We start from the raw sequence: 14,387 nt of genomic DNA, 5'->3' as shown, positions 1-14,387 counted from the left end.
TGGAAACACTGAAACTGTAACTCAATATATTTTACTTAGGTTGCTAAGGTGCATAGCTGCTTGCATGCAGTTTTATTGAACATATAACCTATTAGGTTTGACATTAAGAAATTAAGACTGAACATTTAGGCATAAAATCTTAAAAGGCAAAGGCTGATCTTTTCTGTTCATTTAAAAAGAGAGACCATCAATTCTAAAATGTAATACAACAATAGATTTCTCTGTGATGTTCCCATAGGTTTTCCTATGTTTATTTTCAGTCTGATTTCTTGTGTTTGTCTCTTTTCTCCAAGGGAGATGCATTAGCAAAGCGTGGCTATGTGATGGAGATATTGATTGTGACGATCAGTCTGATGAGGATAATTGCGAGAGCTATATGTGTGGACCACCAAAATACCCTTGTGCTAATGATACCTCCATCTGCCTACAGCCTGAGAAGCTCTGTAATGGGAGAAGAGATTGTCCTGATGGATCTGATGAAAGCGATCTTTGCGGTATTTTATTTTTAGGCATACTCACATCTATAAAGAATTCTAAGTTATTTTGCTTCCCTAGAACAACTTGACATTTTCTGTTCCTATCTTCTAATTTTAAAGAATCTTCTGTTAGCAGGGTATTTACATTTTCTCACAATTTTTTTGTGCATTTTATGATGGGGTTCATGTTGTGCTTGCAATTGTATCAGTCCTCTGCAAAATGATGCATGTTGAACAACATGTGGTTATCAGAATTCACCATTGTGGTGTCCTGACAGGTCTCTTGCTCTGTCCAATTATATAACCATTCAGCTCTCTGTGTGTGTGTGTGTGTGTGTGTGTGTGTGTGTGTGTGTGTGTGTGTGTGTGTGTGTGTGTTTGTTCCTCTTTTCACAAGTGGTCAACACAAGTGTGACTTTTCACAAGTAGTCAACACAACAGACTCCAAGAGAGCCCCCAAAGATCACAAAATCACATAAAGATTGAAGGCACCTAGCCAGATTTGTTGTCAAAGTACAGCAATAGTTGTCAGTAGAGTCTATTGAACCACTACACATATGTACCCTTGACAATGGGTGGTCAGTAAGAGGGCTCACTGCCCCCATAAGCTGGACAAACACAGCCCTCCATGACACAACTTTATATAGAAGTACAAACAAGTTACACATCTTTTCTGATGTGTCAGGTTGCCAGCCTTGGATGGTACTTAGTTACCACACATTACCATGTCCCTTTGGGATGTGCCGTGATAATCATGATAAGTCATTCAACAACAGTGGTTTCTCACTCATTTACTAATTAGCATTAAACTATTTATGACTTTTGCCTTAAAGTGTTAATATGAGTTGCAGGTTATTGTACAGTACCTTTCCCTATCAGAGTTGTTTTAATAAATTTGCTCCTCTTTTTTCCCCATCACTGAGAACCTTGAAGCTTGGAAAAATAAAAGGACCCTAAGAAGAATGGGAACTGCTTTAAAAAATCATGAGGGAAACTGTTTTCCTTCTATAGAAGAGCTGTTTAATTGTATACATTTCCTTGTGCAGATGTAAAATTCAGTGTGAATCAGAGTAGTGAAGATGCATGAATAAATAGAAGATTCAGAAGAAAATCTAACTTCCAGTAAATAAATACATGCTGCACCTGCTCTGCACTCCCAAAAGTCACATTGACAATTTATACTTACAGTAAATGTTAAGGACTGGATCCTTAACATTCTCCAATGGAGAACTAAGTCCTGAACTTTTCTTCATGCTGTTTTTTGTTGTTGTTGTTGGCACCACTGTAGTTACTCCTGGGATGCACAAATGTAACTAAGAGCAAACCCAGAATACCCTTTGTCTCCTAATCTCAGAGACTATCCATGCATAGACATAGGAAATGCAAGATATCTCAAGATATAAATGATTTAGGCAACAAGGGAAACTAGGCAATGAAGCCTCACATTGCTGAAGGAATTAGGCCCTTTCGGCACAGAGCCAAGTGTGCTGATTTCATCAAACAATTCACTCTAAGACATATCTGGGGTTAGTGGACACTGGATGGGATCTGGAGTTAGTGGACACTGGATAGGAACAAGAATGTACAGAAAAGTGCATCACTGAGTCATGTAGCCTTTAATTTAAACAAAATCCAAACGTGAAGATATGAAAAGCAGAGTTAGGGCTCCAAAATAAACCTTAACTGTGTACAGTAATAACATCATGCAAAAGCTATGAGATTAGATTAGATAAAGAAGTGTTTTTTCTCCCCTCCCCCTTTCTTCATAATGTCACTGCGGGGCAGGATTCAGATGCTGAAGGGTGATGGAGGGTTTTTTTTCTTTTGAGGCAGAGAGAATTACAATATCCCCGTATGTATTTTATTGTGAAATATACTGTAAACCTTAAGCCTCATTTTAATGTAGCTTTTCTCTGGAAAATCCAGTGTTCTTTTTCCCCAGTTTAAATATACATATGTCCATAGTAAACCAGAAGCCCAAAGAATGGTAGCCTTAGGAAATGAGAAAAGAAGACTACCATGCATACAGCAGATACAAAGTGTATTGAATATGTGAATGGTAAAAAACCTTTGATAATATATCCAAATTAATATATATTGTAGTTCTACAATGCTAAATACTTGGTATCCTTTAACAGTAATGCAACATCAGATGTGTGCAAATTGAATACAGTTCTTTTCTGAATAAATAATCCAGACAAATTTTATTCAGCCAAATTTAAATTCAGTTTGTGATTACTAGAGATTTAAAATGTCTTTATTACACAGAAGCTCTTAAGAAGTATACCATAATGCAGCTGATATTGTTTGCAGTTCTTAATATCCTTTTCCTGTTTTTTCAGATGAATGTTCACTTAACAATGGTGGATGTAGCCATCAGTGTTCTGTAGTTCCTGGAAGAAGAATTGTGTGCTCCTGCCCTCTAGGACTTTATTTAAATCCAGACAACAAAACCTGTGAAATTGTGGATTACTGTTCCAAACATCTTAAGTGTAGTCAAGTGTGTGAACAACAGAAGCATAGTGTCAAGTGCTCCTGTTATGAAGGATGGAAGATCAATACTGATGATGAAAGTTGTACTAGTATTGGTAAGCTGAGATTCAGAGCTTCTTCACTATTGTAGGGTTCCATTCCTTCTAATAAGAACTGTAAAAATAAGATTAACGATTGAATGTCCCTGGGATCTGAGATTTCTTGATCAAAGGTCATTTCAAATAGTTTCTGAAAGAGGCTTATTTTAAAGTTTAAAACATTTTGATGGACTGCTGAAACATTTTCGAGTTAATATTAAAGTGGGTTTAGTGCTAGTAATGTTCACTGACGTCAAAAGTGAGTTACAATGCTCAGACTGTGCAAAGGGATCAGAATCTGGTCTATCTTGGAACTTTCCCAATGTGAAAGTGCACTCAGGTGACATAAAGTCAGGTCCTGTCCATTCTCTCACTCCTAAGTTAGAGAATGTATCACTGAGTCTCAGCCAAATTGCATCAGAGCTGCTCTGACTTACTCTGAGGCCAAAGCCAGAGAAGACACATTTTGCAGATCAGGGATCTGTTACCTGTTCCATGATACACTGTCCTTTCACCTTGGACCTCAGCAGAGGAGAGAGTCAGAGCAATGACTTTTAATGGAGGATGTCATCTCTTCCATGAAAATAGAATCATAATAATATAAAATGTGTGATCTTTAGTATGTATACTGAAGTAATGCCCAGAGGCCCGCATCAGGAGAACAAGGGCTCCAGTTTGCTAGCTGTAATATAAATATAGATATGGATATTAAATGAAAGCTATTGGGTTACCTAGTGAAGTTATTCTCAATCTTTCCAGACTACTATAGCTTTTCTTGATTTATCTTGTATGATCCAACTTTCACCTCATTTAAAAACTACTTGCTAAAAAAATCAGACATACAAATACAAAAGTGTTATAGCACACTTACTGGAAAATTACTTATTTTCTCATTTTTACCATATAATTATCAAATAAATGGATAGGAATATATATTTTTCTCTTACATTTCAGAGTATTGTAAACAGCAGCGTAACCAAGTCTTTGTATGACATTTTAGTTTGTACTGTCAATGCTAGTGTCTTTTGTGTGTAGCTTGTTGTAAAAGTAGACAAAAGTCTAGATGATTTCATGTATCATGTGGAAGACCTCTATATACCCTTAATGGTATACCTACCCCTTGTTAAGAACCACTGAACCACCTGCCAGTAGAGGACTGTTCCTTAGAGATATTATTTTCTAATATTTTTGTCCAGTCTGATTTTAAATATCCCAAACCATGGTGCTACATTAGTTCTTTTGGGTGAATATTTCACAGTTCATTATATTTCATGATTAAGAAATTATTCTAGTTGCTCACCTTTTTGTTTTTTTCATATTCATGTCATGGACCATTTTTGAACCAATGAGCTAGAAATGAAAGCTTGTGTATCACATTATCAGTCACCTGAGATAATTTCATTACTACCCAATTGAGATATTTTGCAAGTGGCGTACTCTAAACCATCTAATTTGACTGTAACTGGGCTAATTCAAACATTTTATTACATCTCCTTTACAGTTATGGTGCAGTCACAATTTAGTTCCAATTAACAGCATGCCAAAGTACAAATTACACCTTATCAAAATAATTATGTTTTAGCTTGTTCTTCTGAAATAATAATTAAGATTAAAATGTTTATACTAGAACTCAAATCAAAGAATTCCTTGCCTTCTCCTGGAAAATTCTCCTTCAGATTTCTTCACATTCAGTAAGACTTCGTTTGCTTGATCCAAGGTAGAATTTGATTTGAATGTTTGATTTATTCCAGATTATTCCCATTGTTATCTCTTAGTCAACCAGTCAGCTTTTCTTAGTCAGCTTCTAAATTTTTCCAGACCTTTCTAGTGGATACAGTTAATTTGTCAGAACTTTCAAATCACACAGAAACCTCTCTGATCTTCATCCAAAATGGGAAAAGTATTTTGAGGGATTCATTTTTATCTCCTTTCCCCATTCTACTGGCCAATTTAAAGATGTCTGATACTGATGTATAAAATTAGGAATACATATTATTTTTCAAAGAATATCCCTGTGGGTGCTCCACTTTAGGTGAATCTGAGCCCCTGCACTTATAATTGGAAAATTTCAGTAACAATGCCTAACTGGGTAGCACGTTCAATATTCTCATCTTGCTTGGCTTTTGGCAGTTACATAGCATTGTGTAACCAGCCCACCTCAATTACTTTTCTGCTGCCATTGGCTGGAGACAGAGCAATCAGCAGTGCCTTAGAGTTTTCTCTTTAGCTTAAGCTTTAACTTTAGAGAACTAGTTTTTAGAACCCATTTAGTTAGTTAAATAGTTAACTATCCTATATCTTACATACACACACACACACACACACACACACACACACACCAGTGTTCCCTGTAAGATGTGCGCTTGTGTGGTGGGTCAGGAGAAATTCAAGTGATTAGCAGAGCACCCAAAGCTGGGGAGGGGGGTTTGTTTGTTTGTATTGGTGGTGCACATCCACACTTGTCAGTGCACATAAACATTTATTCTGTACATGGATGGAAAAAATCCATAAATGGATGGAAAAGATTAGAGTGAAAATTGACAAATACCTGCCCTATTCTAAAGGGCCCAGCTCCCTATGCAGCACTGCCGACAGAATTGCAGGGCACCCCAAAAGGAGTAGGACCTCAGGCAGAAGGGATGGGGTTGAGGGATAACGATCCCCAGCCTGGCTGATCTATGCCACTGGGGGCTCCACTGGGGATTATAAGAGTCTGGGGATCTGGGAATGCTGCAGTAGCAGCAGTGGCAGCTGGGAGCCCCCGTCCCTTTTAAATCATTCGGCCCCCACGCCAGTGGTCCCTTTTGCTCCCTCACATGTCAATGGCCCTGTCCCTCAGCTTTAAACATTGCCTCACTTGTGGGTCTTCAATCCTGGTTTCTGATGGACATTTACAATGTGTCCGTTACCTCTGGGAGAGACTTCCCACAAAAGTGCTCCCACTTCCAGAATATAAAGGCCCTTACCAGGAAAGCAAGGGATATACATCTAAAATTCATCATGATGGAAAAGCCTTTGCATCCAGCATTCAGTCAGGGATCATAGACCCCCTCCAGAGCACTGTTTTCCAACAGTGCCATCTGACAGAGGTTATCACTTTCCTCCCAGAAGAAGGGAGTCCTCCTCTAAATTGGGGGGAAAAACAAGCTCCAACCTTTCCTTTTCAGTAACACAGCAAAAAGAAACATTCCTCAACCCTTCAGACCTCTTTGGTACCAACTTCACCAAGACTGTCCACCTTTGAGGCAGCAAGGCCACAAGTACCATGCAAGCCGTAGACTGCACATAGATTTCAGTCAAGGAAAAGAATGTTAAGCATGACATCTTGCCATTTTAGAATTTTTAAGTCAATGGAGCTTCACTGGTTTGTACTAGCTAATGATATGGCCCACTTCTTGCTCTTTTCATTAAAAAAAGACCAAAAATTATAATCAACCTAATATAACTTCCAATGACTGAATATGTTCAAATAAACAACACTGTTCAAATATGTTACATTTTGGTAAGCTACATAAAGGGAGCCAAGTTTTAGTTTCATTTTAAAGAGTCTAAACCTAAATTTGGCTCCCTTTAGGACAGTATAACAGTATAACACGTTGTCTCCATTAGGACAGTATAACTGGATTTTTATTTTCTAATATGAGCCAAAAAATTCATTGACTCCTGGAGCTGTCAATTCATAACAAGGTTAAAGCTGGCATTCGGAGAATAAACAGCAACTGCACTATAAATCTTCAGTCCATCACACTCCAATTGCACACATTGGGGCAAACTTATTTGTAGCATTTTGCATTGATTTACATTGTCTCGAAATGTACTAGAGTGCTAACTAATAATCAGAGTCCCAATGAAAACGAAATTGTTCTGAGGTGAATTTTTATTTTAATTTTAAACTAAGTTTGAACCACGTACAATATCACTGTGTGGTGTTCAGTCACATGTTTCAATAGTACATAGTGCTAATAATACTTAAGATAATGATATAGCACTTTACTTTTCAAAGCACTGTACAAACATTTACCTGAGTGTCTACCAGAAACCTAATTTGAATAATACAAATGTGTTAACTTACTTCAGTACATTACTCATCATGAGGGTACTAAGTGGGTGGGAGTTTAATGCCTTCCAGTAGATGTTTCTTAGGGAAATATCTGGAAATGTAGAATACTAAATTAATAAAATTCCTTCTCCTATCATAGTGGGGAGTCTTTGGGTATTTTTCTTGTTTATAATTATTTATATTTTTTTCCTTTGTTTCCATCACTATCTTTAATAAATCTTTCAGTTTTTAAAATTTTTCCTCATTACTTCTTGCATTTGCTTCTCCTGTTTTCCTTCCATGTTTTTCCATTTTCAACATCACTGTATTTTTTTGGTCTCTTGTCATTTTCTTTGCTGCCCTACTCTGTCTCCTCTGCTCCACATGATGCTTCCTCTCCAATAGCAGTGGGGGAGGGACAAAAGAGTGAAGCACTGGCCCCAGTCTACCTAAGAATGGAGCTCAATGATAGTTTTCCAAAGTAGAAATGTTCTTAATGTGTATTGATTGAATATGAGTGCCACACCAAAAAAGAGCCATCATTCACATAGCAATTGAATAGAAAGAGTGCATTTTTTACACCTATCCCTACATTGCTTACTGGAATACCACTGCACAGCGACAGGTGGCATATTGCAATTGTATTAAAAAAATCATTAGAAAAAAAATGAATGTGATAGAAACTCTTTTCTTGAAAGATATTTTTAACTCTCAGAGGGGTAGCCGTGTTAGTCTGAATCTGCAAAAGCGATGAGGAGTTCTGTGGCACCTTATAGGCTAACAGATTTATTGGAGCATTTGTCCATGAAAGGTTATGCTCCGATAAATCTGTTAGTCTATAAGGTGCCACAGGACTCCTAGTCAATTTTAAACTCTGTTTATATTTGGCCTTTCAGAATTCAGTTTGGCAAAAGACAATTAGATGAACTCAGAGAAAGGGAAACATTCAATATAATTTTAGCAATAAAGTGTATGTCTACTCTTGCACCCTAGTTCGAACTAGGGATGCAAATGTAGGGATTTGAAATAGTCAATGAAGCAGGAATTTAAATACCACCCGCTTCTTTAGCATGATCTTGCTGGCGCTTTACTCCGATCAACAGCTGTTTTGAAAGTGAAAGTGTGCGCCGGGACGCCTTGGTTCAAACTAACACATCCTGGAGCACACTTTCACTTTCAAAAAAGCTGTTGATCGGAGTAACATGCCGGCGAGATCATGCTAATGAAGCGCGGGGTATTTAAATCCCCGCTACATTGACTATTTCGAATGCCTACATTTACATCCCTAGTTCGAACTACGGTACAAGTGTAGACATACCCAAAAGGGTGTCATAATTTCTTTTAAAAACTATAGCAATTCTGCTTCACATATATTAATACTTTGAATTCCCCTCCTCTCCAAAATATCATTGAAATCCTATCTGCATTTTTGATTAAAAAATTTATTTACTGTAATATTCAGGATTGGGGTTGGGGTTTAGATAATTGAAGAGTTCTGAGTAAGGGAGGACTAATGTAGATATAAATGCTTAATTTCAATATTTATGAAGTTAGGGTGCCAATTTGCTTTGGAGGCATGATTAGAGAAGGCACAGTATATCGTAACAAATAGGTATAGTAATGCACCTCAGCCTAAGATTCAGCGACACTGACATTTCATTCAATAACCCATCTAAAAAGAATATCTGAATAAAAACATTGAAGGAAAATCATGCATGACTATTTTTCCATTTTTATTTTCAACTCAGTGGTTGTCCAGTCTAGTTTCTCATACTGGATATCATTAGAAATATTTTTTCATTCTAGCATGCTCCTGCATGTAAACTATTCTGTGATGCAGCACAATGTTTCTGTTTTGTGCATCATCTGCATTCATTTATTTATTATTTCTCTGTGTTAAAGCACAGTTATGTAAACATAATAAATCATGTTGCCTATAAGAACTTTTTTTGTTGAATATATAATTATTTATAGAGCAAAGGAGCTATTTTGTTCAGCTCTGTTTCTTAAACCTTCTTCATATTACTATAGCAAAGCTCTGTGTTGCCATGGTTAAGGCTACATTGTTTTTCTCTTAAAATAGTAGTTAAACATCCAAAACACAATATACCTGGCCCAAAAATTCAAAAGATAATCTATTGAGTAAAACCTGAATTTTCTAATCCAAAAAGGTGGGCAGGGGAGGAGGAAAAAAGTGGGAAGTGTTAAAGAGAATTGGTTAATGTTAGTTTCTATATGCTAGTAGATTTAAAAAAATAGCCAAAAATGTCATCTGTGTTTGCATGATGTTTCATGCTGTCATAATAAATTCTATTCTGTGCCATAGTTAGTGAATGAAGGACAAGATTTATAATGAAAGGGATATTCTCCACCATGCCTGCTGATTTGTGAAAGATCAGGAGCGTCATTAAATTGTTCATGAAGTTTTGGAACTTTTAACTTTTGTGATACAACAGCTACTAACTTTGAAGAGCTTGTTCATCATAATACAGTTCAGCCAGTTCAGGATAAGCAAAAATCAGTCACTGCTTTGACAAATATTAGTCACTGCTTTGATAAATATTTGTCAAAATTCTTGTTGGCTCATAAGCAGATATTGATGATCATGAAAGGAACCCTTGTTTTGAAGAAAATCATTATTTAATGCACTACAAGTTGCAACTAAATCTTTGTGTGCCAATTATTAGTTAATGGAAATGATAAAAAGTTTAGTTTTTAAAAAGGAAAATGAAGGTCCCTTTGTTTTTGGCAACATTTTGACTGATTGCTTTTGAACACTTTAGGAGGCATTGGAGTGCTTCCAGTTTTAATGTTCCTCCAGTAACAAGACACCATACAAAATGAGAGTATGGTAGGGAAGAAAACACTTTTCTAGTTCATTATTATTGCATTGCAGAGAAAAATTATGTTTTTTAAAGTAGCGCTTTTGAATTGTTTGGATAATTTCATTAAGATTTTGTTTTTCAGCATCAGAGCCAGCTGGTTGCTTTGACATGGATCTTTTTCTCTGTGAAAATGTCATTGCTTTGTTAGACAACTTTTCTTAACTTAACTTAGTACTACATTATGTGGGTGTTCAGAGTACATAGAAACATAATTTCATAGAATACTAAGACTGGAAGGGACCTTGAGAGGTTATCGAGTCCAGTCCCCTGCCCTCATGGCAGGACCAGTCTAGCACTGTCTAGATCATCCCTGATAGACATGTTTCTAACCTACTCTTAAATATCTCCACAGATGGAGATTCCACAACCTCCCTGGGCAATTTATTCCAGTGTCTAACCACCCTGACAGTTAGGAACTTTTTCCTGACGTCCAACCTAAACCTCCTTGCTGCAGTTTAAGCCCATTGCTTCTTGTTCTATCCTCAGAGGCCAAGATGAACAAGTTTTCTCCCTCCTCCTTATGACACCCTTTTAGATACTTGAAAATGGCTATCGTGTCCCCCCTCAATCTTCTCTTTTCTAAACTAAACAAACCCCATTCTTTCAGCCTTCCTTCATATGTCATGTTCTGTAGTCATTTAATTGTTCTCGTTGCTCTTCTCTGGACCCTCTCCAATTTCTCCACCTCTTTCTTGAAATGCGGGGCCCAGAACTGGACACAATACTCCAACTGAGGCCTAACCAGCGCAGAGTAGAGTGGAAGAATGACTTATCTTGTCTTGCTCACAACACACCTGTTAATGCATCCCAGAATCATGTTTGATTTTTTTGCAACAGCATGACACTGTTGATTCGTGCATACATAACATAACTATCACAAATCTACGGCTGAAAGGAAGTAAAAAGTTAAGGCACTTAACATTACATTACTTTCTACCTATCTACCCAGAGACATGAACATATGCCATGTACCAGATAAAACAAATTATCCTCAATTTTGTTTCTGTAAGGAAGCTAGTGTCCTAGCACCCTTTCCAAAATGCAAGTTTTTGATTTTACAAGAATAGTTCAGAATGGTCAGTAGAGAGAAAATCTTGTCTTTCTGCTATGGTGATGAATTTGAAGGTGTGTTATTAGGTTTGTGTTAGATGCGTTATTTATGGAATTCAACCCACAAAAGTAATATTTGTGTGATATTTGTTATAATGTATAGTTTTCAACTAATTGTCAATTAGAGCAATACTAGATAATTTTGTACTCTGAACTGGCATATTTTCTCTGAAGCATTTGAAAAAAACACCTAGTTCTTATTGTAGTTTTGATAGCTTAAACTTTTTTTTTCTGGCCTTAATTCTTGAAGTCTGGTCATGAGGTGGGGGCAGGAATGACATTCCACCACTTAGCTCTTTTTGTGCCATACTTGTGAATTGCCAACTGACTGACTGAGTCAGATCTCTTTGTTCTTAATATCAATTCAATATATTTAGTTGAGGCAGGTAAGCAGAAGTCTAGGTTGCACTGAAATATACATATTGTAAGATTTACTCTTTGTTGGAAAATGAATGAGCTAGTAAGGCTTAAAAATTCTATTATGTTAATCAAACTATTCCTCCAATAAAATGTTATGCCATTTCTGTTCAGAAGTGTGAGTGTGTGTGTGTGTGTGTGTTATATCAGTAAGTTTAGTAAAAATCTGCTCTTTTATGATATATTTTAATCTACAATAATTGTATTTCCAGATCCATTTGAAGCTTTCATCATTTTTTCCATTCGTCATGAGATCAGAAAGATTGATCTTCATAAGCGGGACTACAGTCTCTTAGTTCCTGGTTTAAGAAACACAATAGCACTTGATTTTCATTTCAATCAGAGCTTACTGTACTGGACAGATGTGGTGGAGGATAAAATTTACAGAGGCAAGCTTTCTGAAAGTGGAGGTATGAATTTAACATTTGACTCATTTTAGTTGATCTTTTAAAAAAGAGTGACAGCCAAAGTAATGCAGCCAATGAACTCAGGCAGGTGTCACTGGTATGGATATGATTGGTTTACAACTTGAACATTTTCTTTGGAACCTTAAAGTCTAGAGACATAATATTTAATAGGTCTCAGAGGGGTAGCTGTATTATTCTGTATCTGCAGAAATAATGAGGAGTCCTGTGGCACCTTAGAGACTAACAGATTTATCGGAGCATAAGCTTTTGTGGGTAAAACCCACTTCCTCAGATGAATTGGAGTGGAAATTAAGGCAGGGATATATAAGTATTAGTATAATAAAAGAAGGCAGTTACTTATCAAATGTAGGACCAGTGTTAAGGAGGCCAATTCAGTCAGGGTGGATATGGCTCACTCACAGCTGTTTATGGGGAGGTCACAATACCAAGAGAGGAAAAAATGCCTTTGTAGTGTGATAACCAATCTAAATCCATATTCAGACCTAATTTGATTGTACTAAATTTGCAAATGAATTACAGTTCCTCTGTTTCTCTTTGTATTCTGGTTTGGAAGTTGTTTTGTAGAAGGATGACTACTTTAAATCCATTACTGAGTGTCCCGGGAGGTTAAAGGGTTCTCCTACTAGTTTATGTATGTTACTTTTCTTAATGTCTGATTTGTACCCATTTATCCTTTGGGGAAGAGACTATCTGGTTTGGCCAATATACATGGCAGAAGGGTATTACTAACACATGATGACATATAAAACATAGTAGGTTTGCAGTTGGATGAGCCCCTGATGGTGTAGCTTATGTGGGTAGGTCCTGTGATGGTGCTGCTTATATAGATATGTGGACAGAGTTGGCAATGGGGTTTGCTGCAGGGATAGGTTCCTGGGTTAGTGTTTCCTGTGGTGTGGTATTCGCCGTTAGTGAGTATTTGCTTCAGGTTGGGGGCTGTCTGTAGGTAAGGAGTGGCGTGTCTCCCAAGGTCTGTGAGAGTGAGTGATCATTTTTCAGGATAGGTTGTAGATAGTCAATGATGCACTGGAGGGGTTTTAGCTGGGGGGGGGGGGCAGCTGTACGTGATAATCAGTGGTGTTTTGTTGACCTTGTTGGGCTCTCCTTTAGTAGGTGACTTCTGAGTACTCGTCTAGCTCTGTCAATCTGTTTCTTCACTTCCCTAGATGGGTTTATTAATATTAAGAACCTTTAACTTTAGATTCTGCTACACAATATTATTGGGTTTTTTTAGACTTGGAGAAACATGAAGCCTTTAACAAGGTGACCCAACCACACTATATGTAGTCCTTGCCTATAGCACTACAAAATCTCACAATGTATATAGAAATATTTCCATAAAAATGTTTTGTAATTTGATATGCACCTCTGTGTTCTTTCATTGAAGACCTAACAAAATCACACATTATTAAATGATTCAATAGGTTCAAAATTTGATTTATATATATTCCTTCATTTCCCTTTCCTGTACACTAAAACAGTTCATTTTTCAATATATTTTTCAAAAATGTATTGTACATAAGCATGTACTCTCTCACGGCTTGTGAGGAAAGACAAATAACTTACTTATGCAGATAAATATCATGTCAGATTAACTATTATGTGGTATCTCACTGAAAAATATATGTAGGGGTTCATTAAATGGAGACTGCTTTAACTAGCATCAGAAAATTGGTATACAAAGTTATATATGTTTTAAGTTCTGTTTAGCTGACAGTGTAGGTCACTCAATTGTCTCATTTTAATTGTTGTATCTCTGTTCTAATCCTTTTAGGAGTTTGTAATATTTTGATCTCTTTTTTTAGGTGTGAGTGCCATTGAAGTGGTAGTGCAACATGGCCTGGCCACTCCCGAGGGTCTAACAGTAGATTGGATTGCAGGAAACATATATTGGATAGACAGCAATTTGGATCAAATCGAAGTAGCAAAGCTAGATGGCACTTTGAGAACAACATTAATAGCAGGCGCTATGGAACATCCGAGGGCTATTGCCTTGGATCCTAGATATGGGTAAATATACAATAGTTCTTTTTCTTGATTGCTTATAAAGTACTTTGAGGAAGAAGCTTGAGATGTATAAATGTTTGTTGGTTTCTTTGGCATGCACTCTTAAATAAACTTACCTATAACAATGCTTGAAGAACTATTCTTTTTAAGAACCAGGGTATAAGGAGATGGAGAAGGCAGTCTAGTCTTAGCTTTTTAAAATAGCTCATAGATTTGCAGATGAAGAGTACTATGTGAATTCCAAGCATTTTTATTTAGCAGTCATAGAATACTAGGACTGGAAGGGACCTCGAGAGGTCATCGAGTCCAGTCCCCTGCCCTCATGGCAATAATCCAAGGCAAAATATTTACCAGTTAAACTGGTGAATGTATTTACTTTTCCCAGTACCATTCAGAATGAATTGCATTTCTGGTGGTTTGCTTTATATTATTAAATATGTATCCTAGCTGTTCAA

At 36.8% G+C, this 14,387-nt stretch overlaps 1 protein-coding gene across 1 annotated transcript in view; it reads left to right on the top strand.

The window, feature by feature from the left end:
* LRP1B (LDL receptor related protein 1B) overlaps positions 1-14,387 on the top strand; it is a 1,362,068-nt gene that overhangs the window by 872,185 nt on the left and 475,496 nt on the right. Inside the window, exons 22-25 of the mRNA XM_089779714.1 lie at positions 294-494; positions 2,819-3,064; positions 11,710-11,907; positions 13,731-13,935. Coding sequence (XP_089635840.1) covers positions 294-494; positions 2,819-3,064; positions 11,710-11,907; positions 13,731-13,935 — 850 coding nt within the window. The remainder of the gene's footprint in view (positions 1-293; positions 495-2,818; positions 3,065-11,709; positions 11,908-13,730; positions 13,936-14,387) is intronic.

Source organism: Pelodiscus sinensis, chromosome 7 (genome assembly GCF_052426305.1).
Source record: "Pelodiscus sinensis isolate ZL-2025 chromosome 7, ASM5242630v1, whole genome shotgun sequence".
NCBI lineage: Eukaryota > Metazoa > Chordata > Testudines > Trionychidae > Pelodiscus > Pelodiscus sinensis.
The sequence above is the reverse complement of the archived record's forward strand: the minus strand, read 5'-3'. Positions and strand labels throughout refer to the sequence as shown.